The sequence below is a fragment of the Solanum verrucosum genome, unplaced genomic scaffold (genome assembly GCF_900185275.1).
Source record: "Solanum verrucosum unplaced genomic scaffold, falcon-dt-bn FXZP01000029.1, whole genome shotgun sequence".
In the NCBI taxonomy this organism is placed as follows: domain Eukaryota; kingdom Viridiplantae; phylum Streptophyta; class Magnoliopsida; order Solanales; family Solanaceae; genus Solanum; species Solanum verrucosum.
The window spans coordinates 767,276-794,957 of record NW_026020357.1 but is presented as its reverse complement, the minus strand read 5'-3'; the positions used below and the strand labels follow the sequence as shown (position 1 = coordinate 794,957).

Below are 27,682 nucleotides of genomic sequence, written 5' to 3'. Positions count from 1 at the left end.
ATTAGGAATCGCGCTTATTCCTCAATTTTTCGTGTGTATTACCCATAGATCTTGCGCCAGGAGCACCAAAAATATTTTTCTCAAAATACTTTACAAGGACCTCTGTATTGAGTTGGGGAACGATCACGTATACTCACACTATTGTTTCGTGCCCATTTTCGCATCTACATGCCCTTTTTCAGAAATCACGCAAATTTCTCAATTTTTGTGTGTATTTGCCCATGGATATGGCGTCTCGAGCACCCAAAATATTTTTCTCAAAAGACTTTATGAGGACCTTCGTATTGTGTTGGGGAACCATAACGTATACTCACACAATTTTTTCGCGCCCATTTCTGCATCTTCAGGCCTATATTAGGAATCGCGCAAATTTCTCAATCTTTTGTGCATATTAGCCCATTGATCTGGCGCCTGAAGCACTCAAAAAAAATTTCTCAAAAAACTTTATGAGGAACTTCGTATTGAGTTGGGAACTATCACATATACTCACACCAGTTCCGCATATACAGGCCCTGTTTTAGGAATCATGCATATTCCTCTATTTTTCGTGTGTATTAGCCCATGGATTTGGTGCCCAGAGCACCTAATTTTTTTTTTCTCAAAAAACTTTTGGAAGACCTCCATATTGAGTTAAAGAACTATAACATATACTCACACCATTTTTTCGTGCCCATTTCTGCACATACAGGCCCTTTTTTAGGAATCACGCAAATTTCTTATTTTTTCGTGTGTATTAGCCCATGAATCTGGCATCAGAAGCACCAAAAAAAAAATTCTCAAAAAAATTTATGAGGACCTCCGTATTGAATTGGAGAACCATCACGTATACTCACAATATTTTTTTCGCACCCATTTCTGCATCTACATGTTTTTTTTTGGAATCGCGCAAATTCTTCAATTTTTCATGTGTATTAGCCCATAGATCAGGCGCCAGAAGCACCCAAATTTTTTTTTCTCAAAAGAACTTTTTGAGGACCTCTGTATTGAGTTGGGAAAACAACATGTATACTCACACCATTTGTTTCGCACCCTTTTCCGCATCTACTGGCCTTTTTTTAGAAATCACACAAACTCCTCAATATTTTGTGTCTATTAGCACATGGATTTGGCGTCCGGAGCACCCTAAATTTTTTTCTAAAAAGACTTTATGAGGACCTCCGTATTGAGTTGAGGAACCATCACATATAATCACAACATTTTTTGCCCAGTTCTGCTTCAACAGGCCCTTTTTTAGGAATCGCGCTAATTCCTTAATTTTTCGTGTGTATTAGCCCATGGATGTGGCGCCTGGAGCACCCAAATATTTTTTCTCAAAAAACATTATGAGGACCTCTATATTGAGTTGGGGAACCATCACGTATATTCACACCATTTTTTTCATGCCCATTTCAACATCTACAAGCCCATTTTTAGCAATCGCACATTACTACTGGAACTGAGTGAATAAGTGGTGTCTCAACACTAGAGTCATTAACTCGGACTAAATGATAGACACACCCCTTGGAAATTAACTTTCTCTCCTTAAGGTATGAAATAAAACGACCCTTAGGCACTGCTGAACTACTTATCCACTCAATAACTGGCTCATTAAGAAACTGGAACTTAACTACTCTAGTTCTACAATCAACTAAGGCATAACAAGAATGAAGCCAGTCCACACCTAAAATAACATCAAAATCTACCATTTCTAACTCGATTATGTCAGCCATGGTGCTCTTGTGATTGACGTAAATGGTACAATCACGATAAACTCTCTCAGCTAGAATAGACTCACCAACAGGTGTAGAAACACTGAAGGGCTCAAAAAGTTTCTCATGAAGAACATCAAAATTCATAGCAATATAAGGAGTCACAACAGATAGACTCGCTCCTAGATCTAGCAAAGCATAAACATCAAAATTAAAAACTTTGATCATACCAGTGAGAACATCTACAAGCCTTTTTTTAGGAACGATGCAAATTCCTCAATTTTCGTGTGTATTAGCCCATGTATCTAGCGCCCGGAGCACCCAAAAACTTTATGAAGACCTCCGATTTGAGTTGGAGAACCATCACGTATACTCATACTGTCACGCTCGAGGCTACCTCCTGGACGTTAACACGGGACCTAGGATCACGAGTGACCCCAAGCTAACCTTGTTGGCATATCAAAAACATACTTAAAGATTTTCTGAATAATAGACATACTGTGCAGAATTTAGAAACATATAAAAAAATGAAATGACGGGGAATACCTATTCTAAGTCTTAATATATAAAGCTAAGTTTCATGGCAACTGAAAGATCAAACTCAAACTAAAAATTGAATCTAAACTATGTTTGAATGATAGCATCTATTGATTAGAGATGTTGGGACATGCCCCAGCTAACTCTAGCAAAACTGAAACTAAAACAAAACGATTGAATAATAGACATGTCAATCATCTTCGAAGAACGATAACTCACCACTGATGCTGCTGAACTGGAGATCAGAAACCGATCTATGCATGATCAGAATGCTGGGGACCTGAACCTACATCACAAGAAGATGTAGCGTAGAGTATACTTCAGTACTTGAAAGGTACTGAGCATGCATGATAGGATAAAGCTGAACAATATATACATAACTGAAAAAAACAATAATAGCAATGACATAATCTGAACATGATGTAAATACTGAAATATACTGGATGCAATGACCAAGTACATGACATGTTGAGACTGAATACTAAACTGTAACTGATAACCTGGTCAATGAACTAGAATCTGACTATGGGAGCTACTATTAGCCGACATAAAACCACGAGATCTATCTGTGGAGTCCGATGTATCGCCCCATCGAGAGGACCTAATATACCTTGTCAGGGGTATAAAGACATGACTAGCGTGATTACTAAATATTTTTCCCACAATGGGTACTTATCCTATGGGGGCACGTAGTTCTAGGACTATGAGGGTGGACGACCCTTAGTCCACTCGGTATTAAGCCTACTCCCAACTGATTATGTAAATAACAATTTATGATTGAATTTCTGAAATACTGAATAGCTCAAAATACTAACATGCTAACTGAAAATGCAACATTAATATACTGATAATGAAACATTCTTAACTGAGGCATGTATATCTGAATAAACTAACCTAGCAAGTGTAATTCATGAACTAAACGAATCTACACAATTAGGGTTCTAAGTTTCATGCAAAAACTAAGCAACAATTCCTCAAAAACATGATAATATGATTAGGATTAGTCTAACAGGTGAATCACAAAAATAATTTGAAATTTCTAGAAACCCTATGCCTAAACATGATCTAGAGAATGAAGAATTTGACTAAATTCTAGGGACCTAATGGGTGAAAGGAACCCACTAGTGAAATCCCACATACCTGGTGACGAAATCCACAGAGAAATAATTTGATTTTGGGGTTGGAACTAAAGAAAACTTGTTGCGTTCTTGGAGAGGGCTTGGTCGACTCTTTCTCCTTCTTTTCGTTCAACTTGATGAGTTTTGGAGAATGAGTTGACTAGGGTAAGTTCTAATTAAGTTACTAAGCTAAAATTGACTAAAACAACATAGTTTAGGGGTTAAATGACGTAGTTTAGGGATCCAAAAATGACCCTTGACTTAAAAGTTGTCGGGACCAACCGATGGACTGACCGATGGACCGTCGACTGACCCACGGTCCATCCTGTCAACCATCGTTGGCTTTCAGAGAAGGAGATTCTGGGGTCTCGATCCATGGACCAGGACCACGGCCAGTGGTCTGACCTATGGTCTGTGGGTCCGGTCGTGGGTCGTGCCTTAGAATATTCTGTTTGAGTTTTCTGGGGAGGGCTGCAGGTGGTCATCCACGGACCCCACTTATGGTATGTGGGTCACCCTACAGTCCGTGTGTGGTACCCGTCGGTGGCACCTTCAACTTCGAATTTCTGCAAATTGGTCTTTCTAGCATACGAGGTGTTACATTATCTCCCCCTTGGGAACATTCGTCATCAAATGAAAACTAAACTAGCTGAAAAATGGAAGGAAGGATCTGCAAACCCTTCCACTAAGTAGTGGAAACTGAAATCTGACTGAACTAAGTTCCAAGGACATGCAAATATGCTAAAAATGCAAGTATAACTGAAGGAACATGATACTAAGACTGAATCTACGCATGAGTATTTGAAAGACTGGAGAGGAACTATTACCTCAAGCTGGAATGGAATCGAAAGGAAAGAGATTGAGGATACTTGGTTTTCATGGCTGCTTCTGCTTCCCAAGTAGCTCATTCTACGGACTGACTCCTCCAGAAAACCTTAACTGAAGCGACTTCTTTATTTCTCAACCTTCGAACCTGACGATTAAGAATCTCAACTGGCACATCCTCATAAGTGAGACTATCCTTCACAACCACAGTTTCCAACGGTACTATAGATGATGGATCATCCACACACTTCTTCAACAACTAAATGTGAAAAACTGGATGCACCGTTGTCTACTGGCAACTCTAACTCATAAGCCACTTTACCAATTATTTTCAAGATCTTGTAAGGGCCTACATATCTAGGACTAAGCTTCCCTTTCTTGTCAAATCTCATCACCCCCATCATAGGTAACACTTTCAGGAAAACCCAATCATCAATTTATAACTCCAAATACCTTCTCCTTACATCTGCATAGGACTTTTGGTGACTCTAGGTTGTCTTAAGTCTATCTCTAATGAGCAGAATTTTTTCCATAGCATCATGAACTGAATCTGGCCCTATCAAGGCTGCTTAACCTACTTCAAACCACCTAACTGGAGATCTACATATGCGCGCGCCCATACAATGCCTCAAAAGGGACCATTTGAATGCTTGAATGGTAAATATTATTGTAGGCGAACTCTATAAGAGGCAGGTGATCATCCCAACTACCCTTGAAGTCAATCACGCATGCTCTCAATATGTCTTCTAAGGTATGAATGGTATGCTCTGCCTAACCATATGTCTGTGGATGAAATGTTGTGCTAAGATTAACCTGAGTACCAAGGCCTTTCTGAAATGACTTCCAGAAATGAGAGGTAAACTGAGGACCTCTATCTGAGATGATAGACAAAGGAACCCCATGCAACCTGACTATCTCATTAATGTAAAGATTGGCGTAGTCCTCCGTCGAATCTGTAGTCTTAACAGCCAAAAAGTAAGCAGATTTAGTAACTCTGTCAACTATCACCCAAATGGAGTCATGATGTCTCCGAGTACAAGGTAAACATGTAATGAAGTCCATGTTTATCACTTCCCACTTCCTTGTAGGAATGTTGATCTCTTGAGTCATACCCCCTGGTTTCTGATGTTCTACCTTCACTTGCTGACAATTAGGGCACTTAGCCACAAAACTTCTATATCCCTCTTCATGCCATTCCACCAAAAGACTTCCCGAAGATCGCGGTACATCTTAGTGGAACCTGATGAATAGAATACCTGGACTTATGGGCTTCTGCAAGAATTTGTTGTCTCAACTCACCCACCTTAGGAACATATAAACGACCCTGATAGCGAAGCACACCATCTCCCTCTCGGGAGAAAACCTCAACCCTCTGCTGATGAACTGCGGCCTTAGGTTGAGCAATATAGGATCACAGACTTGTTTTTCCTTAATCTCTGCTACCAATGAAGATTCTGACTCATTCTGAACTATCACATCATCCCCTGATATGTTCATACGGCAAACTCCTAAGCGAGCAAGCATATGAACATCTTTCACTAGTTCTTTCCTTTCTTCCTCAACATGCGCTGCACTACCTATAGATAGTCTGCTAAGAGTGTTTGCTACTACATTGACCTTACCAGAATGGTAAAGCACATTCATATCATAGTCCTTAAGGAACTCAATTAATCTCCTTTGGTGAAGATTCAACTTTTTCTAGGTGAACACATACTGAAGGCTCTTATGGTCTATGAACACATCTACGTGAACACCATACAACTAATGTCTCCAAATTTTAAGGGCAAATACTATGGATGCAAGCTCGAGGTCATGAGTTGGATAGTTCTTCTCATGCACCTTAAGCTATCTAGAAGCATATGATATAACCTTACCTCGTTGCATCAACACATAACCTAGTGTGACTCTGGATGTATCACAATAGATCACATAGCCGTCTGAACCCTCTAGTAGAGTCAAAACAGTAGTTGTAGTCAACCTATGTTTTAGTCCTGAGAAAGCTCTTCTCACAATCATCTGACCACTGCAACTTAACCTTTTCTGAGTCAGCTTAGTCAATGGAGAAGCTATGGATGAAAATCATTCCATAAACCTTCTGTAATAACCATCCAAACCCAGGAAACTTCTGATATCTGTAAGAGAGGCAGGTCTTGGCCATTGTTTCACTGGCTCTATCTTTTGAGAATCCACTCGAATCCCTTCGCTAAATACTATATGCCCAAGAAAAGTAACAGATTGCAACCAAAACTCACATTTGCTAAACTTAGCAAATAACTAGCGATCTTTGAGAGTTTGCAAGACAACCCTCAAATGAGTCGCATGTTCTTCCTCATTCCTAGAGTAAATGAGGATATCATAAATAAAGAAGATAACGAACAAGTCCAACTACTGCTTGAACACTCTGTTCATCAAGTCCATGAAATCTGCAGGAGCATTGGTTAGTCCAAATGACATAACAATTCAAAATGACCATACCGAGTTCTGAAGGCTATTTTTGGGATTTCCCTATCTCTGACTCTAAGTTGATGATAACCGAATCTGAGGTCTATTTTCGAGAAATGACTAGCACCCTGAAGTTTGTCGAACAAGTCATCAATCCTAAGGATATGGTACTTATTCTTGGTTGTGACTTTGTTCAACTGCCGATAATCAATGCATATCCTGAGAGAACCATCTTTCTTTTTAACGAACAACACTGGTGCACCCAATGGGGAAATACTAGGTCTGATGAAACCCTTATCTAGAAAGTCTTTCAACTACTCTTTCAATTCCTTAAGCTCAGTTGTAGCCATTCTGTAAGGAGGAATAAAAATAGGCTGGGTATCTAGAAGGAGATCAATTTCGAAGTCGATTTCCCTTTCGAGAGGAACTCCAGGAAGATCTTCTGGAAACACTTCTAGAAACTCATTAACTACTGAAACTAACTCAAGAGTTGGGGTTTCGGAGCTTGAATTGTTAACTTTAACTAGATGATAGAGATAACCCTTAGAAATCATCTTTCTGGTCTTAAGGTAAGAAATAAATTGATCCATAGGCACTGAGCTACTACCCTTCCATTCTAAGATTGGTTAGTTTAGAAACTGAAAATGAATGATCATAGTTCTATAATTAACTGAGTCATAACAGGAATGTAACCAATCCATGCCTAGAATGATATTGAAGTCTACCATTTCTAACTCTACAAGATCTGTTGAGGTGACTTTCTGAGAGACTGTGATAGGGCAAATTTTGTATACCCGTTTAGCTATAAATGGTTCACCAACTGGAGTAGAGACTGAGAAGGGTTCTGAGAAAGTTTCTGGACTGAAACTGAAGTTTACTGCTAGATAAGGAGTTACAAATGAAAGAGTATCCCCTGGACCTAACAAATCATAAACATCTAAATGAAAGACTCACAATGTACCAGTAACCACATCAGGAGAATCTTCATAATCCTGGCGAGCCTGGAGAGCATACAACCTGTTTTGGTGCTGACCGCCACCTGTACCAAACAAGTTACACTGCTGAGTCGATTTACCTGATAGTGCTGCTGAAGTTGCAGACTGGTCCCTACCATTGTTACCTCCTTTACCCTATTTAGAAGAATGGCAATCCCTCAATCTGTGACTAGTCTGTCCACACCCAAAACATCCATCTTTCCCTGCAAGACACTCGCCCAGATGGTTCTTACCACACTTTGGACAAGCTGTGTAGGTTCTTGTTACTGAAGCACTTCTCTAAGACTTAGAGCCCGATGCCCTACCTTTCTGATCCTGTCTAAACCTAGTGGATGGACCACTAGCTGATGAAGGTGTTGGAGCTGAAGATTTCTGCTAAAACTGCGAGCGATTTCCACCACCCAATTTCTGCTTAGAATACTCATAGTTGCCTGTCCTAGCCTTCTTATTATCCTTAGCATGTTCCCTAAGCTTATCTCCCTCAACCTACAGAGGATGAGTCATGATCCTAGAGATGTTCATATCTTCCAATAACATTTTGGGGTCTCGATCCACGGACCAGGACCACGGCTCGTGGTCTAACCTACTGTTCATGGGTCCGTCCGTGGTTTGTGCCTTAGAATATTATGTCTGAGTTTTCTAGGGAGGGCTGCAGGTGGTCATCCACGGACCCCACCTACGGTTCATGGATCACCCTACGGTCCGTGGGTGGTGCCCGTCGATGGAACCTATAACTTCTGATTTGTGCAAACTAGACTTTCTAGCATACGGGGTGTGACACACCATTTTTTTGCGCCCATTTCCGCATTTTCATGCCCTTTTTTAGGAATCGCACAAATTCCTCAATTTTTCGTGAGTATTAGCCCATGGAACTGGCGCCGGGAGCACCTAAATTTTTTATCTCAAAACACTTTATGAGGATCTCCTTATTGAGTTGGGGAACCATCACGTATACTCAAACCATTTCTTTCACACTTATTTCCGCATCTACAGGTCCTTTTTAGGAATCGCACAAATTTCTCAATTTTTTGTGCGTATTAGCCAATGGATCTGGCGCCTGGAGCACCCAAAAAATATTTCTCAAAAAACTTTATTAGGACCTCCGTATTGAGTTATGGAACCATCACGAGTACTCACACCATTTTTTTCGCGGCCATTTCCACATCTACATGCCTTTTTTTAGGAATCGCGCAAATCCCTGAATTTTTCATGTGTATTAGCTCATGGATCTGGCGCCCGAATTAGCCAATTTTTTTTTCTCAAAAACATTTATAAGGGCCTCCATATTGAGTTGAGGAACCATTGTGTCTACTCACACCATTTTTTTCGCACCCATTTCTGCATCTACATGCCCTTTTTTAGGAATCACGCAAATTCCACAATTTTTCATGCGTATTAGCCCATGGATTTGGTGCTCGGAGCACCCAATTTTTTTTAACACTTTATGAGGACCTCCGTATTGAATTGGGGAACCATCACGTATACTCATACCATTTTTTCCGCGCCCATTTCAGCATGTACAAGCCCATTTTTTTGTAATCGCACAAATTCATCAATTTTTCGTGTGTTAGCCCATGAATTTGGCTCCCAGAGAACCCAAATTGTTTTCTCAAAAAACTTTATGAGGACCTCCATATTGAGTTGGGGAATCATCACGTATAGTCACACCATTTTTTTCGCGCCAATTTTCACATCTACTTGCCCTTTTTAGAAATCGTGCAAATTCCTCAATTTTTCGTGTGTAATTAGCCCATGGATATAGCGCCTGGAGAACCCAAAAAAAAATTCTCAAAATGTTTTATGAGGACCTCTGTATTGAGTTGGGGAACCATCATGTATACTCACACCATTTTTTTTGCACCTATTTTTGCATCTACAGGTCCTTTTTTAGGAATCGCGTAAATTCTTCAATTTTTCGTGCGTATTAGCTCATGGATCTGGCACCTGGAACACCCAAAAATGTTTTCTCAAAAAAAATTATTTGGACCTCTGAAGTGAGTTGGGGAATGATCACGAATACTCACACCATTTTTTCTTGCCCATTTCTGCATCTACAGACCATTATTTTAGGAATCGCGCAAATTTCTTAATTTTTTGTGTGTATTAGCCCATGGATCTGGAACCTGGAGCACCCAAATATTTTTTCTGAAAAAACTTTATGAGGACCTCCGTATTGAGTTGGGGAACCATCATGTATACTCACACCATTTTGTTTGCGCCTATTTCCTCATCTACATGCCCTTTTTTAGGAATCGCGCAAATTCCTCAATTTTTTGTGTGTATTAGCTCATGAATCAAATCTGGCGCCTGGAGCACCCAAAAACATTTCTCAAAAAAATTTATGAGGACCTCCGTATTGAGTTGGGGAATCATCACGTATACTCACACCATTTTTTTCGCTCCCATTTCTGCATCTACGGACCCTTTTTTAGGAATCGTGCAAATTCATCAATTTTTTGTGTGTATTAGCTCACGGATCTGGCAAAGTTCACCCAAATTCTTTTCTCAAAAATCTTTATGAGGACCTCCGTATTGAGTTGGGGAATCATCACGTTTACTGATGCCTTTTTTTTGCGCCTATTTTCATATCTAGATGCCTTTTTTTAGGAATCACACAAATTCCTTAGTTTTTCATGTGTATTAGCTCATGGATATGGTCCCTAGAGCACCCAAAAAAGTTCTCAAAATACTCTATGAGGACCTCCGTATTGAGTTGGAGAACCATCGCGTATACTCACACCATATTTTTTGCGCCCATTTCCGCCTTTACAGGCTCTTTTTTAGGTATTGAGCAAATTTCTCAATTTTTCGTGTGTATTAGCCCTTGGACCTAGCCTCCGGAGCACCAAAAGAAAATTTAAAAAACTTTATGAGGACCTCCGTATTGAGTTGGGAAACCATCACGTATACTCACACCATTTTTTCGCGCCCATTTCGGCATCTATAGTCCCTTTTTTAGGAATTGCGCAAATTCTTCAATTTTTCGTGTGTTAATATTAGCCCATGGATTAAGCGCCTGGAGCACCAAAAAGGTTTTTTTAAAAAACTTAATGAGGACCTCCGCATTGAGTTGGGGAACCATCACATATACTCACACCATTTTTTTCGCGCCCATTTTGAGGAATCACGCAAATTCCTCAATTTTTCGTAGGTATTAGCCCATGGACCTGGCGCCAGGAGCACCTACAATTTTTTTCTCAAAAAACGTTATGAGGACCTCCATAGTGAGTTGGAGAACCATCACGTACACTCACAACATTTCTTTCGCTCCCATTTCCGTATCTACACACCTTTTTTTAAAGATCGCGCAAATTTCTCAATTCTTCTTAATGGAGTTGGAGGTATTTTTTTATTTTTCATTTAAGTGTTGCATATTCTTAATTGTATAGTCATATTTTTAGATTGTATGTACTTAAAATTTTCAATAAAACCAGTCACTTCTAAGAAGTACCAAGTCTGTCATCAATCTTAATCAGCTGCTGTAATGGTATTTCAGGCATTTAACTTTAATTTTTGTTTGACATATTTGTACCTCCAGCATAAAATAATCCCTTTTATCCAAATATATTTTAATTTTCCCTATAATTATCCTAACTTTTGATATTCCCAAAAAGAGATGAATTGTAATGAATTTTTCTTTTCATATTTACCGTCTCTTTGCAATTACTCAATTTTTCTGTACAAAAAGATATAATATTGAATTGATTGTATTGAAGCAGCTTCCTCCTAAAGTTCTCATCTTTGTGACTTAAGGTACTATTTTTAGGATTTTTTTTCTTTGGCATTTTCGCACTTTTTTCTTTCTCCATATTTAGTTTTAGCATATGGATCTTTGTTGGATTTAAATTTTCTTGAAAAAATATGTTGATTTTTGCACAAAATCTATATGCTTTTAATTTTACCAATCAGAAACGGCAGAAAATACACCTGAAATAACAATTGTTTAAAGTAGAGTGAGGTTCTCTCTGCATATTTATTTATCGAATTAATATGAATGTCTTCTTCTTCGGCAAGATGATTTTTCTGCCTCTCACTGCCATGAGCGGTTTTGGGGTTTTAAGAATTGGGTTTAAAGGCGATTACAAGATTTAGTGAGGCCAAAATTGAAGTATTTTTTTTGTAAACTTAAATCCCACTACTTTATACTTTTTTCTCCATCAATATCCATATTATTCTTTTGTTTTGGGGAGTGAGAAATTAAATTTTTTCATTAATAGTGAAAGTTTTTTTAAAATTTATTTGTTATTATCTAAGGAAATAGAAGTATTAGGTCGACTTGATAAGACAAGTAAGAGCAATTTTAAGATTATTGATAGTATTAATTTATATATATATAAGTATGTTTATTGTTGTTTGTCTTTTTATTCATCTCTATTATTAAAAAAATATTATATAGTTGCAAATGAAACTCAAGTGTGGCTTGTGGGAAAGCATTCAATCCAACCTTTTTATTATTGAATAGAGAATAGGAACGCAAATGACTTGAATTATTGATAAACGCTCAACTACACCTCATCCAATACTAGGTGTAGGCGATTGTAATCTAGTATATAACCCAACGAAAGGTCGGGGTCAAACCCACAGGGAGCGGTACCTTATCGAATTCAATTAGGAAGTAAAAATGTGATTATAATCGGTTATAGAAGTAGACATTGTCGAAATCAAACCAAATAAGTTAAAGGTTTGACAACGAATGTCAAATGGGGGGGGGGGAGGGTTTAAGGTGTCAATTTACATCTACAATAATCAATAAAACAGGGGATTAGACAAGTAGGATGGAATTCTCGGGATGTGATCAATTATAAGCTAATTTCACTATATGGGTAATTGAAGTTTATTAATAAAGTGTTGAATCATTGTGGGTAGGCTAGACTATAGGTGCAATAGTTTTCTCTCAAACAACTATTACGGTTCATGCGAGTTCTCTCGAACCTCGACAAGCTTGACACTACAAAACAACCCAAAACCTTAATTTATCTACTCTCTCGAGCTACAATCATCAATCGATAACCTTGATTTTAGAACCTCTCTCTCGAGCAAGCCCAAAACACTAAGCTAAAATTGTATTTGCAACTACAATTCATAAATTACTATTCAGCTATCGATCAAACCCACATTAAGACAACATTTAAATCATTAAACAACAATACCCATAAGCTAATTAGGCAAATAATCGCATGATTACACCCCAAGAATTGGGGTTTTAGCCAAGCATCATAAAAAGATAGAAATCCATACCAAAAACATTCTCCATGATTTGGGTATTGTTATCCAAGTCTTTAAAATGGTCCAAAAAGCTCAAAATCAAAGACCTACTTCGAATCTACTTGAGAAAACCTTCCAAGTTGTTCTCCAATGGATAAAAATACTCAAAAACTGGACTTAGAAAAATAAAATATGGATTCTTTTGAACTTTTTTAAAATTCAATTTATAGTTTCCCAATTTTTGGCTGCAGGGACCATTAAGCGAGTTAAATTGGGCGTGGACGCGCCAATCACTTCTTTCCATCGTCGGTCTGCTTTGGCTTTTTATCCTCAAGGCTCTGTAACTTTAGGCGATCAAGAATGTGTCGCCGATTCGGTCGGTGGTTCACCGAAGGTCCAAATCCAATGCCAAGTTGGCTTCTCCCCAAGGTTGGCAGTCTGGAACTTTAGGCGAGCTGAAGTGTTACTCGACGAGTCGCCGAGTGGCTTTGGCGATTCTTAGCTTTCGTTATCTTCAACTTTTTTCATCTTTTTAGCTCCTTTTTGCCCAATAGTGTCCTTGCCTTGCTCCTTTACCTTCATTGCTGCAAATCAACACTTTAACATCAGTTTAGAGCATAAATTAGGCATTTGAGGACAATAAACCATGAAAATCAAGCCCTAAATGAGTCACATCTAGGACTCATCAACACCCCCAACTTAAACTTTTGCTTTTCCTCAAGTAAAACTCAAGATCAATCAGTACAACAAGGAAGTCTACAAACAGTGCTACTCAAGACTCAACATACATGTACACAAGAGGTTCAAACTACACATGCAATGTTTAATTGTGCATTCTAAGTTTCAAATTGTGACTAAACATCATCAAATGGACCCAAGTTCACAATGTTTGCTTCAAATGCAAGTTCAAGCTTAACAACATCATTTGAATGCCCTCACACCAAAAATGATTCCATGCTCACACAAAGCTCATCAACTTTAAGAATTCGGAATCAAAAACAACTCTCACTCTCTCAAAAACCAACGCATGCATGATCATTCCCCATAGGCTTGCCCGTATTTTCCAATCAACAAGATAATAAGCTCATTCAAGATCACAAAGGTCTTTTTAGGTCTGTAACAGGGCTGAGGGTAATGGTATGATCATTTAGGTTTAGTGACTACTACCTTCATGAAGCATGTCATGTATTTCATTATTTCACCTTCTCTTACAACACTTTTTTATTCTTAAAAGTCACACCCCATTCGTTTAAGCACAACTTATTAGATACCACATTTCCTTTTGCTCATTTCACACACTTCATTTCCACAATATTTCTCTTTTTTCAATCATTTTCATCTTTCTTTCTTCTTCTCTTTTTTTTTTGTATGGATTCCATCTTTTCCAACAAGATCTTTCAAATGAGGGGATTTCTTAGGCTTCTTGATTTACCTCCTTTTTCACCGCACTCCCAACTTAGGCTTTTGGCCTAAGTTGGCTATTTATAACAACTAATGCCTCATGAAGATTATAGGTGGGAAAGAAAAGGGGTCACTTGTGCTCCAGGTTCTTCTAAAGAAAATGATAGTCTCAAATGGTGTCAAGCTAGGTTCACACTCTCACAAGGTGGTCACAAAGAGGTATAATGACAACATTGGCTCACTCTCCACAAATTGCCTAAGATCATCTCTATCATTCACTCACATTAGCCAATCGGACCAATGGGGCAAGTTCTAGGTATAACCAAGCATGCATTACAAGTCAATCTCACAACACATGGCATCCAACACAATCATCAAAGCAAGACTTAACCATTTTTGCAAACGTGCAATGGTCATCACAAGAGTTCCACTCAACAAATCACATAGTCACAATAAGATGATATGAGTTCATATATGACTTATGCAACTCAATTCGCCTCATAGGATTTGCACACACATGTCGTTCAAACAAGATCACTATTCAAGTCAAATCAGATCCAACATTCACAAAACCCAAAAACACAATATTCACAAAACAAAAACAACCCAAAAGAGGTGGATATGGAAATACCTCACCCCGCCAACAAAAATAGCAGTTGTCCTCAAATGCAAAGAGATACTAAAAATAGTTTTAAAATAACAAAAAGGGACGCAAAGAGTCATTTTGCCAGTCTAGGCCTGGGGTGAAGTCTGCATGTCGGTAACTCCCTCTGTCTGGGCATCAGTGCCCGGCATATCAACATAGTTGGCTCCATTGGAGCCCACCATAGAAACATCCCTCAAGAGTCTTGTACACCTGTGTCCACCATGGCTCCATCTATGTCTGCCAAGTCATCAAAGACAACCTCATCTCGAACACCGAGATGCTCCTCATCTTCCTCTACCTCGGACTCAACATCAACATCATCAACTCTAATCTCATCTCCGGTAATAGCCGAAGGAACCTTAGAACTAGCCGGAACATCAACACTCAACATCTTAGGAATCTTCATAGTCCCAAACAACATCGATAAATCAGTGTACTTCAGCTCGTCCATATCTCTGCATAGTCTAACAACATCGACTTTCAAGGCCGTCACAGCAAGCAACAGTAGCCCATTGGCTCTTGTCACACTCCTCAACCCTCACAGTAAGGGCATTCAATGCCAGCTTGCGTCTCTCAATCATCAATTTGTGCTCCCTCAACTCGGCTCTAATAGGAGATAGGGCGGCAGTAATTGCCCGCTCTATCAATCCAGGCAAAACGGCCTCTACCCGGGAGGCACATACATTAACAGATTGGACCAGATGGCCCATCTTGTACAATATGGCCTGGGTGATAGGGGGTCTGAAGGCAGCAACAATAGTAGAACTAGTGGGAGGGGGTGCAACATAAGTACTAGGGGTCTCAGAAATAGAAGGTCCAGATGTACCTGGGACCCACTGGTCTGAGGGGGCAAGATTGCCTCTGTCGGCAACATATCAACGTCGGCTTTCGGGGATGTATCCACGATGCTACCCTCTTCCTGTCAGCCTCATCTTGCATGTACTTGACCTCAATACCCTGGATGTCAATAAAAGGGGGGGTGTCACCTCCACATCTGTCTTCTCATCTCTCAGAACACGAGCCCGTCTGCATAGCTCAGTGATCAGCACCAAAAATGGGAGTGAGGTCTGGCTCTGTTTGGCCCTTATGGCCATCTCTTGCTCGATCAACAGCCCCAAGTTCAGCCTCTGGCGATCTATGATTAACCCTAGACAGGCGACCTTCGAGTGTCGGAGGATGGACTCGTTCTGCGATGGCATAATAGTGCTACTGTGGGTAGGCTAGACTATAAGAGCAATTGCTTTCTTTCGAACAACTATTACGGTTTAAATTACAATTCATAAATTACTACCCAATTATTGATCAAACCCATATTAAAACAATATTTAAATTATTAAACAATAAAACCCATAAGCTAATTAGGAAATAATCACATGATCACACCCCAAGAATTGAGGTTTAAGACAAGCATAATAAAAAGATAGAAATCAATACCAAAAACATTCTCCATGATCTGGGTATTGTAATCCAAGTCTTTAAAATGGTCCAAAAAGCTCAAAATCAAAGACCCACTTCGAATATACTTGAGAAACCCTTCCAAGTTGTTCTCCAATGGATAACAATACTCAAAACGGAAGAAAACTAAAATTGGACTTAGAAAAATAAAATCAAGATTCTTTTGAACTCTTTTAAAATTCAATTTATAGTTTCCCAAATTTTGGCTGCAAGGACCATTAGGCGAGGTAAGTCGGGTGTGTCCGATCAGGTCGGTGATGCGCCAATCACTTCTTTCCATCATCGGTCTGCTTTGACTTTTTATCCTCAAGGCTCTGTAATTTTAGGCTATCCAGAATTTGTAACCAATCCGAGCGGCGGTTCGCCGAAGGTCCAAATCCATCACCAAGTTAGCTTCTCCCCAGGGCTGGCAGTCTGGAACTTTAGGTGAGCTGAAGTGTCACTCGGCGATTTGCCGAGTGACTTTGGTGATTCTCAACTTTTGATATCTTCATCTTTTTAGTTCTTTTCTGCCCGATAGTGTCCTTGCCTTGCTCCTTTGCCTTCATTGCTGCAAATCAACATTTTAACATCAGTTTAGAGAATAAATTAGGCATTTGAGGACAATAAACCATGAAAATCAAGCCCTAAATTTATGAGTCAAAATCTAGACCTAAATTTATGAGTCAAAATCTAGGACTCATCAATTATCTCAAAGCTGACATTAATTTATATTAAATTTGTTTTACCTCAAGGTCGTAATAGAGATGATAAAGAAATATATCGTAATGTGCAGTATATATATTCTTTGTCAAAACGGTAATCAAGTTCGGTAAAAAATCATGGAAAAATGATAAATGAAGAAGACTGTGTAGAATCAATTGATGCATCTCATTCATCTCATTTGTCGGTAATTGAGATACCAAACTGTTAATTTATATTTTGGAGTTCATCTAGCATTGATCAAAAGATGTTTTCCATTCTTGTTAATATGAATTGAAATGACTAACTTGCAGCGTTGGGCCTGTGCTCAGCACAAGAGCTCTTATACTAGTTTTAGAGCCTGATTGGATTGTTGTTAGAAGGCCGAAAGTATCTTTTTTTTGAGAAAAAAACACATATTTTTGAAAAATTAAGTGTTTGGTGAATCCTTAAATCTGCTTTTAAATAGAAGCAAAAACAGTTTTTTTTTTGCTGTTGGAAATGAAGTTAAAAATTTCTGCTGCTTGAAAAAAGCATAAGCATAAAATTATTTTTTTAAGACAAATATATATATATATATATATATATATATATATCAATATATCCCCTATTAATTAATTAACGTATCTCAGAAGTTTGGTTAAGTTTCATTCAAAAAAAATATTTTTTATTTTTTATTTCTATATAATAATTTTTTTTTAATTTTATGTTTATATATTTTTATTTTATATTTATATATTATTTTACATTTTATTTTACAAAATTAGAAATAAAGGTAACACCAATATTTTTGTAGGATTAAAATATGAAGGACTTTATTTCTTTTTGTGGCGATTTTTTCGTATATAGTGGTTTAATTGTGGAATTGTTTTTAAATTTATTTTGCTTAATAATTTTAATTATATTTAAATCATCATGTTTTTTTTTAGAAAATGGTCTAACCCCCCTCCCCCCCTTCAATCTATATTTGAAATCCCAACAACACACTCCAACTTCACGGGTGTCCTATCACCGCCTTAACATTTTAAAACTGAAATATATATCCCTTAAAAAGTCATAACCAAATTTGTATTGAGTAGTGATCTGCACGCTCCTGCCACATCACATCACCTTTTTTAATATAAAAAAAATTAATTTTTATTTTCTTTATTCTACCGCCATAGCATCATCAACCTGATGCTAAATTATTTTTCATCAGTTTTCTTCCAAATTCCTCTCAATTCAATCTTCGAAGATTTTCAATTTTCTTATAATAACCGCTGATTCAAACCTCAAATTCTCTAATTTTGCATAATCTTCTGTTTTTTTCTCTTTTGATTGATGAAATTTTCACCCAAAATCTCTAACAATTCAATGCCCAAAAATTCTTTTTTTTAATCCATTTTAGGGTTTAAGTTTTTAGCTATAGTTAGTTTAGTAGGAATGTTGAAAAATGAAGATTTAGTATGATTTTTGTATAATATAATGTTCATTGTAGATTTGATAACCAAATTCTTTTTAGATCTGAAAAAAGATAAGAATGCATCTGACTTTTAAATTTTGTGTTTAAGCTTGAATTTGCATCCCCTATCTTGGAGCTATGAAAACATATTATGTGGCGATGGTGATTTAAGTGGTGGTTTATATTGGAACTGGTTGTTGATGAGTTTGTTCTCACATGGTGGAATAACAAAGATTATTTCCAATGGATTTTTAGTAAAGCTACTGTGAGAAGTGTGTGATTTGAAAATGAGAGGGAGCTTAGTGATGGAAGAACCATGGGCGTGGAGACCTGGTAGTGGAGGAGCCAAGCTCACCTGGTGGATCAAAGATGCCATCACCGCAGGTGTTGTTGCCGATCTGTTAAAGAGAAGAATAATGAAGAAAAAAACGTAAAAAGTAACAAATAAATAAAAGGAAACATAAAAGTTTTTTTTAAAAAGTGAAAAATGAATATGAAATAAGAAAAATATTAAAGTTTTAATTAGTTTTTTTTGGCCTTTCACTCTCTCAAAGAGTGTGAACTACACCTTCTTTGCCACCTCAACATTTAGGGAGCAAATAATTTCGTTTTAAAATAGTTTAAGGGGTGATAGGAATCCCATGAAATATACTGTGTAGTTGAGATTTCAGATATAGATTGGGGAGGTTTTAGACCATTTTTAAATCAAAAGACAAATTCGGTCATCATGTTAATATTATATTAATATTTAATTAATTAATTAATTTATGTATGTATAATATTGATTGAATATTTAAACATGTGCATTTTAATTTAAAAATTTGTAATAATTATTTAAAATAGTTGCTCTTTATAAAATAATCTTAATATTAAAATTACATTGATATTAATTTGACTCTCAAAAGTACTTTTTAAAAAAGATTAGCCAAACACAATTTGATTATCAAAAACAATTTTTTAAATGATTAACCAAACACAAATTGTATTTTTTCAAAAAATATTTTTCTTTTAAAAAAAGTCATTTTAAAAAATGCATCTAAAAAAATAAGTGTGTACTTACATATTTCCATTTTTCGACCTTAAAAGACATCAATGTAAAGAGGAGATTATTAATTTTGCGTGTATTTTATTTTGTACAAACATTTGCATAATCACATCACAAAAAAGAAAACGAGAAGAAAGGGGCAAAGGTGGAAAGAACCCGACTTCAATTCCTTTCGCCGTCAAGTACCTCTTCGTTCGCCGTCCGCCGTCACCACAGAAGAGTGAGAAATGGCTTGCCTGCAATACGGTAGGATTACTCTCCGGCAACAGCTGAAGAATGTGAAAACCTCAGCAGCTATCTTCCAGAAGTGCCAAGGTGGAGAAGTACATTTACACCATCCACTATTTTACGCCGCCCAAGGTGTTCGATACAGAAAACTACAAGTCATTCTCACTACTGTAAGTAATTTTACTAATTCATTCATCCAATTGACCCTTTATCGTTTACTACAATTTGCACAGACAATGTACCAATGGCTTCCAGATTCTCTCTTTTGTTTATCGATATTTATGGGTTTTTTTTACTATTTGATTGTTTTATTTGGAACTGACCCTTCAGCAATTTTAACAATTCTGGCTGACCCTTTTGCAATTACGACCTGATTCTTGTTCAATATTGCGTTTTGATAAGCAGGGCATAGACAAGCTTGGAAAAGCAGGGGAAACTGTGAGAGTTGCACCTGGATATTTTCGAAACCATCTTATGCCCAAATTGCTGGCTGTACCCAATATTGACAAGTACAGGCATCTCATGGAAGATCAACGAAAGGTTTTCTTCCTTTTATTTGTACTGTCTGTGTTCGGTTCTAAATATAGATAATGCTCTGAATACAATTATGTAATTGTGAGAAATTTGATATGTTGGTTCTTTTATTCTCCTGTCCTGAATAAAATTTGAGTGTATGAGATGTTAATGTACCTTAGACAGGAATTTGGTATACCCTTTAATGAGCACAAAATTTTCCTGAATCTAGTAGCCTTGAAATTTGCTCCTGTTTTTGTGCGTCATTTCTTTGAGTACAATTGCAATGCAGGTAAAGCTGTTCCGCCCATGTCATACTTATTATATCATTAGCCAGTGTTGTCAAAGGCGCGCTTAACCGCTCCAACGATGCTCTAAATGTGTTGAGTGCTTCGCCTCGCACATAGTGTGCTTCAGTATTGTCATCAAAGCTCTAAGACATACTTTTCCTTGCCAATGAGGCGACACTAATCTATTGATATTTCACTTTATCATAATTTTTTTCAATTTATTTGTCCATATATTTTTTATTCATGCTTATAATTATTAGTCTTGGACTAAACATATATACTTGTATTTTCTACATTTTCGTTGCTCTTAAAGCGCCAATGGACCCTAGAGCTTGTTTGCACTTTTCGCTTTGGATAACACTGATATAAGTATAACGATACAAGTTTCTCATCTCCAAAGAGACAAAGTACTCTTAATCTCAAAAAAAAAAAAAAACAGAGACAATACTTTTTGTCACCAATTCATTTCCAATAGGAATTTGAATGACATTAAATTTCCCTTTTCCCATTATACTCATTGAGAAGGAGAAACCTCTGCAACACTTGTGCATTGGGTCTTTTTCAAATACAATAGGGACAAGCATTTTCGGCTGCTCGTTACATATCTCGAAGAAAGAGTAGGCTTTAGTAATAGGGATCGTATAAGAAATAGCTATGCTATTGCGCTAATGATTTATGGCTTCTGCGGTTCTGCCTGATTGCGAATGCACATTTTTTCAGCTTCATCTTTAGTTGGTGTTTCCTTAACCTTTCGAAGACCTTTTGTAGATTTTTGATGTGGTCAATTCTTTCTTTTGAAAAGACTAACAAATCATGCACATAAGGCTCACAAATATTATGTTAGAGGTCACTGATAATTTGTGTCAATGCACTTTGATGTGTTGCACTTTTATTTTTGGGCATACCATAGTAAGGAAGGAAGTGGATTCTTTTCTTTCTTCCTCTGCATATTTTTCACTTTTTATGTCACAGAATAAACAAATATCTTAGTGTATCTACATTTAAAAAGGCGTAGTATGTTGGGACAAATATGCTAATTTTCCTCTGTTGAGTATGTGGTATACCCTGGCATGTTTACATTCAACAATGCATTCTATTCATTTGGCCGTTTGGCCTTCACATTGTAAATGGGGCCATTTGTGAATAAAGTAAAATGACATTAGTTTTCTCCATTATTTCTTTTTTATACTGATCACATTCTTGTGAAATGATGTATTCATCTTCTTAGTGTTTCAAATATGCTGCCTCTCTGCCAGATTTACCAACGTGAGGAAGTTGAAGAGGTTAAAATAGTTCCAGCTACCAAGGAAGATAAGATGAAAGAATACCAGATGGCAGCAAACCGCCTGGATAGAACTATGCTGGTCAGTATCTTATGCTAAAGCTCTTTGGAATTTTGAAACAGATCTTCATTAATGATTGTCAGTATTCTTATATCATGTCTCTCGTTTACTCATCATGAACTTTTTACTATCCTGAGTTATCCCTGCTATTTCTTCTGAAAGAGAATATCGAAAAGGAAAGTAAAACTATCTGATCATCCTTTAGCTCACACAAACTGTTGATATTGACAACCTAACTGGTATATAGTTATTGTAGAAGTGACAGGATCATGCTATACTGATAGCGTTTTCAAGATTCAAGAGTTACCCCTTGGCTCTTTTTAACTGTCTCAGATACCTTTGGTAATTGGGCTATCATAGTTATTTGCTTCTATGCCATTTATCTGAACTGCAAATTTCTTTTCAGGTGCTAAGAAAGCTCGCGAAGAAACCATTGGCGAAAGATGACAATGGTAGGACTTTCATTCAGGAACCTATTGGAAAAGATGAAATTGTGGCTGAGGTAATACTTTGTTCCTGGCTTGTTGTCTTTATACTCTTTTTACATTTCTATTGATAACCTTCGCCAAAAATGTGGCGCGCTCGGGGAAAAGAAAATTTACAAAATTTCATACTTGTGGTTCTTGCTTTTCTTTAGTGGCAAAGCAAGTTGATTTTTTAAAACTGGGTGGCGCATCAGCATCGAACTTTGAACTGTGCACCAGTGGCCCTCGGGGATTTCTTGATTATCCCAAAAAATAGCTTGGTTTCTCCTGGATATTAAAGTAGCTTAGTGGACAAGCTAGTATTTTCTCATTGATTTTTAAACTCAGGTTGGCAAGGATTTTATATTCAGTAATACAGTAAGAAAGAAACTTATTAATCTTCAACCGGAGGATGCCATTTTCACCTGGTATAAAAGGGACAACCAAGTAATAGCCTCTAGGATTGACAGGATTTTGTTGGATCACACTTACTAGCATTGCAAGCTGGTTCATGGAACATGAACAAAAATTATTTCAAGTTTGAAAATTGGTGGCTAGGTTCAGAAGGATCCACTGATGGAATTAGAGAATGGTGGAATTCTTTCAACTTCACTGGAAGACCTGACTCCATACTGGCTTGTAAGTTAAAAGCGTTAAAAAAAAAATGAACACGGAGATTTGGGCTCTCAAATGAAGAAACTCAAACTTCTTGACTTCCTGATTAAAAAGAAGAAGGATTTTTTTTATTTATCCCAAAAGAAAAATAAAAGCTCTAGTTCTAATCTTACTTGTGATGTTTCTTGGATGGTAAGAGTAATGCTGACATTTTCTATCTCTTTCTTCCTTTTTTTTTTTTTTCCTATTAGGCTCAAATGCTAAAGCCTTTCAGTTTGATCAGTTGGCTAATCATTGTTCCTGTATCCCAATAATTATAGGACATGTCTTCGTTACCTGTACTATTTTCCTGGCAGTGTTTGTCAGCACTATATATGGCCACTACTCTCTTCATTTTTGCTACTTCGTATTCCAATTTGCTATAAATCCTTACCCATTTTCAAGCCCTTTGAGCTAGAATCACTTTTCTGCAGAAAATGCCTAAGATAGACTTTTGGAGTACCTTTTGAGACCTCATATATGACGCAATCTGAACTAGTGTTTTGGACGGCGAAAGGCGACAAGGGCCTGCCTCGCCACGAGGCGAGGCGCTCGCCTTTTTGAATTAAGGTGCCAATTAATATCAAAAATTAAAATTTTTAATTGCATATATAAATATCCAAAATCTTAATAGAAATAACATATATTAGCAAACATTTCAATTCAAAACCTAATAGTAGATATCAAAAGTCTAGAACTTGAATGAACCAATAATTCAAAATACTATACTCCCTCCGTCCACAATTGTTTGGCAGGTATACTAAAAATAGATGTCCAAGATTAATTGTCACTTTAAACAATCAAGAAATAATTAGTCACTTTTTTCCAATTCTGCCCTTAATGATTGTGTAGTTCAATTGAAAAGTTATGTGGACTTTTGGTATTCTTGATATAGTAGGGTTATATTAGTCAAATTACACCTTGTATTAAATTTTCCTTGAGGGATGTGCATGACCTTACCCTGACAAACAATTGTGGACGAAGGGAGTATTAATTAGTATAAAACTAGATTAACCAAGGAAGAAATAATTATAGAAGAATTAAATTATTATTTTAAAAAAAAATATAGACAGTGAGCAGCAGAGCAGTACAACATAACAGAAGAGCAGAGCACTCAGTTCACACTTCACCACCAGTCTACCACTAAAAATAGAGGTTTGAAAAACAGAGCAGCATAGTCGTACTGCTGAAAAACAAAGAAGAAGAAGAAAAGAAGGGAAGAACAGAGATTCGCGTAAGTCTCCAGGGGTCGTACCTGAACAAAAGTCGCGTAAGTCGTACCTGAGCAGCAGCGTCGCGATTCGCGAAGGTCACGTAAATCTCTAGGGGTCGCGACTTGCGAAATCTGAGAAGAAGAGGAGGAGCAGCAGTCGCGACGCCTAATCTGATGTGAGTTTGCAAAAATACCCAAAAAAAACCCTAATTTTGGCTTTTAATTATTAAATTAGACTTTTAAAAACAAAAAAAAACAAAAAGGCGACGCCTATTGCATCACCACGTCAGTCGCCAGTCGCCTTTTGATCGCCATGGCACACCTTTTAGAGGTCGCCTCGCCTCGCCTTGTCGCCAAAGGCGAAAGGCGCTCGCCTTTAATGACACTGATCTAAACAGGCACTATAAGATTACTTTGCAAAAGCTTAGTAGCCACAGTATGATTTGCACCACTGCTGATTGTGGAAAAATAGTTCATTCTCATTGCCGGTGATAATGATATCATCAACGTAAACAACCAAATAAATACACAGATTTGGTGTTGAATGCCGATAAAACACAGAGTGATCAGCGCCACTACGAGTCATGCCAAACTTCTGAATTACTGTGCTGAACTTTCCAAACCAAGCTCGAGGAGACTGTTTTAGACCATATAGTGACCAACGCAATCGACATACAAGGCTTCTAGACTCCCCTTGAGCAACAAAACCAGATGGTTGCTCCATATAGACTTCTTCCTCAAGATCACCATGCAGAAAAGCATTCTTAATGTCCAACTGATGAAGAGGCCAATGACGAACGGCCGCCATAGATAGAAAAAGACGGATTGATGCTATTTTGGCCACAGGAGCGAAAGTGTCACTATAATCTAGCCCAAATATCTGAGTATACCCTTTAGCAACAAGGCGAGCCTTAAGCCGATCGACTTGACCATCTGGACCAATTTTGACCACATAAACCCAACGACAACCAACAGTAGACTTACCTGTAGGAAGGGAGTCAAGCTCCCAAGTACCAGTCGAATGTAAAGCAGACATCTCATCAATCATAGCCTGCCTCCATCCAGAATGAGAAAGTGCTTCTCCTGTAGTCTTAGGGATGGAAATAGAGGACAAAGATGATACAAAGGCATAATGGGGTGAAGATAAACGATGATAACTCAAGAAAGTATAATGGGGATTAGTATTTCGAGTAGATCGTATACCTTTTTGAAGTGCAATCGATTGGCTAGCAGGGGGCAAGGCCACAGTAGGAGCAGGGTCCGGCGCATGACATGAATCATTTGAGACTATTGCTGGACGAGGACATCGATGATAAGTTAGGAGTGGTGGCACTATAACTGGAGATGGAGAAGATATCGTAGGTCCCTCAAAAGTCGGTACAGGTAAGACCTGAGGTATGGGTAAGACCTCAGAGATATCAAGATGATCAGAAGATGTGTAGTAAGGTTGAGATTCAAAGAATGTTACATCGGCCGACATAAAATATCGGCGGAGATCATGTGAATAGCAACGATACCCTTTTTGAACTCGAGAGTAACCAAGAAAGACACATTTAAGAGCACGAGGGGCTAATTTATCTTTTCCTGGGGATAAGTTATGAACAAAGCATGTGCTCCCAAATACACGAGGAGGGATAGAATAGAGATGTGACTGTGGATATAGTATGGAACGTGGAACCTGATTCGAAATAGAAGATGAGGGCATTCTATTAATTAAATAGCAAGATGAAAGGACTGCATCACCCCAAAAACACAACGGAACATGGGATTCAATGAGGAGAGTGCGAGCAGTCTCAATGAGATGCCTATTCTTTCTTTCCGCTACACCATTTTGTTGAGGAGTGTATGGACAAGATGTTTGGTGAATAATTCCTTGGTGAGACATAAACTCCTGAAACTGGGATGATAAGTATTCTAAGGCATTATCACTACGAAAAGTACGAATAGAAACACCAAACTGATTTTTTATTTCAGCAAAGAAACTTTTGAATATAGAAAATAACTCAGAACGATTTTTCATTAAGAAAACCCAAGTACATCTTGAATAATCATCAATGAAACTAACAAAATGACGAAATCCTAAGGTGGAACTGACTCTACTAGGACCCTAAACATCAGAATGAACTAATGAAAAAATAGACTCTGAACGACTCTCAGTACCATGTGAAAATGTGGCACGAGTGTGTTTCCCAAGTTGACACGACTCACAATCAAATTTGGACAAACTAGATAAACTAGGCACCAGCTGTTGCAGTTTAGATAGACTCGGATGTCCCAAACGTTTGTGAATGAGGTCCGGAGGATCTGTAACAGAGCATGCTGTGAAGGAATTTGAAGAGGTAAGATAGTAAAGGTCTTGTGATTCATGTCCTGTGCCAATCGTCTGTCCCGTACTGCGGTTCTGCATGAGAAAAAAATCATCAAAGAAGGTTATGCCACAATGTAGGGCACGTGTCAAATGACTAACAGATGCTAGATTAAAAAGGGAACCAGGGACATAAAGAACAGAGTCTAGAGTGACAGAAGATAAGGGTGTGGCTTTTCCAACCCCTTTTGGTTTTGTTTGTATCCCATTGGCCAAAGTAATAGCAGGAAGAGATTGTGAATAAACAATATCTGACAGAAGTGATTTGTTACCAGAAACATGATCAGAAGCGCTCGAGTCCATGACCCATGATCCATGAGTATTAGACTGTGAAACACAAGCAAAAGAATTACCCGCAACAACATCATGTTGAACAACCGAAGCTACTTATGGAGACGTTTGCTTACTTGCTCGATATTGAAGGAACTCATCATATTGTGATTGAGCAATATGAGCATTATGGGATGATCGATCAGGCGGAGCAACAAATGCTTCTTGTGAAGATGTATGCTTACTTGCACGATTACGAAGGAACTCATTATATTCCTTTAGAGTAGCAGGATCATAACTGGGTGGTGGACCATGCAAATTATGACATATGTCACGAGTGTGTCCAGACTTATGACAATAACTACACTTGGATCGAGGTTTTCCAAGACGACCTCCTCCTCGTCGATTCTCCATAGATTGATATACTCGTTTTTCTATGGTTTGAGATGCGAGAGCAAAGGAATCAAAGGTCGGTGATGAAACTACTTTGTGGCTGGGAGGCGCGACAATACAATGTAGATGAGAGAATAATTCATCAACTGTAGGAATTGTAGGACTAGCTAAAATCTGATCACGCACTGAATCATGGTCAGTAGAGAGTCCAACTAGTGTAAGAACTAGAAACAACGTCTGTCTATGTTCTTGTTGTTTGTCCACATTTGTAGTGATTGGCATCAACGTGTCAAATTCCTCCATGACTGATTGTACCTGACCCAAGTAAGTAGACATATCAGATTCTTGTTTCTTTAAGCTAGTCATTCTAGATATCACATCATAGAATCGAGATATATCATTAGTATATAAAGCACGAGCCTTTTCCCAAACTGAATAACATGTTTGGGATGAGCGAAACAAGGGCATCA

At 37.8% G+C, this 27,682-nt stretch overlaps 1 protein-coding gene across 1 annotated transcript; it reads left to right on the top strand.

Moving 5' to 3' along the window:
* The first annotated feature begins 19,598 nt into the window (after window positions 1-19,598).
* LOC125837736 (uncharacterized) lies at window positions 19,599-23,246 on the top strand. Its single transcript, XM_049516812.1, has 7 exons — window positions 19,599-19,877; window positions 20,113-20,247; window positions 21,767-21,874; window positions 22,260-22,355; window positions 22,666-22,764; window positions 22,876-22,956; window positions 23,184-23,246. The coding sequence occupies exons 1-7, from the start codon at window positions 19,707-19,709 to the stop codon at window positions 23,244-23,246; spliced, it is 753 nt and encodes a 250-aa protein (XP_049372769.1). The 5' UTR covers window positions 19,599-19,706.
* The last annotated feature ends 4,436 nt before the right edge of the window (window positions 23,247-27,682 follow it).

What these genes read in the sequence shown, in the direction of transcription:
- LOC125837736 (XM_049516812.1), top strand. Translation starts at nt 19,707, where the DNA reads ATGGCTTGCCTGCAATACGGTAGGATTACTCTCCGGCAACAGCTGAAG. An exon ending in TACAAGTCATTCTCACTACT is followed by an intron (nt 19,878 to 20,112) that starts GTAAGTAATTTT and finishes TTTGATAAGCAG; the next exon opens with GGCATAGACAAGCTTGGAAA. An exon ending in AAGATGAAATTGTGGCTGAG is followed by an intron (nt 22,356 to 22,665) that starts GTAATACTTTGT and finishes TTTTAAACTCAG; the next exon opens with GTTGGCAAGGATTTTATATT.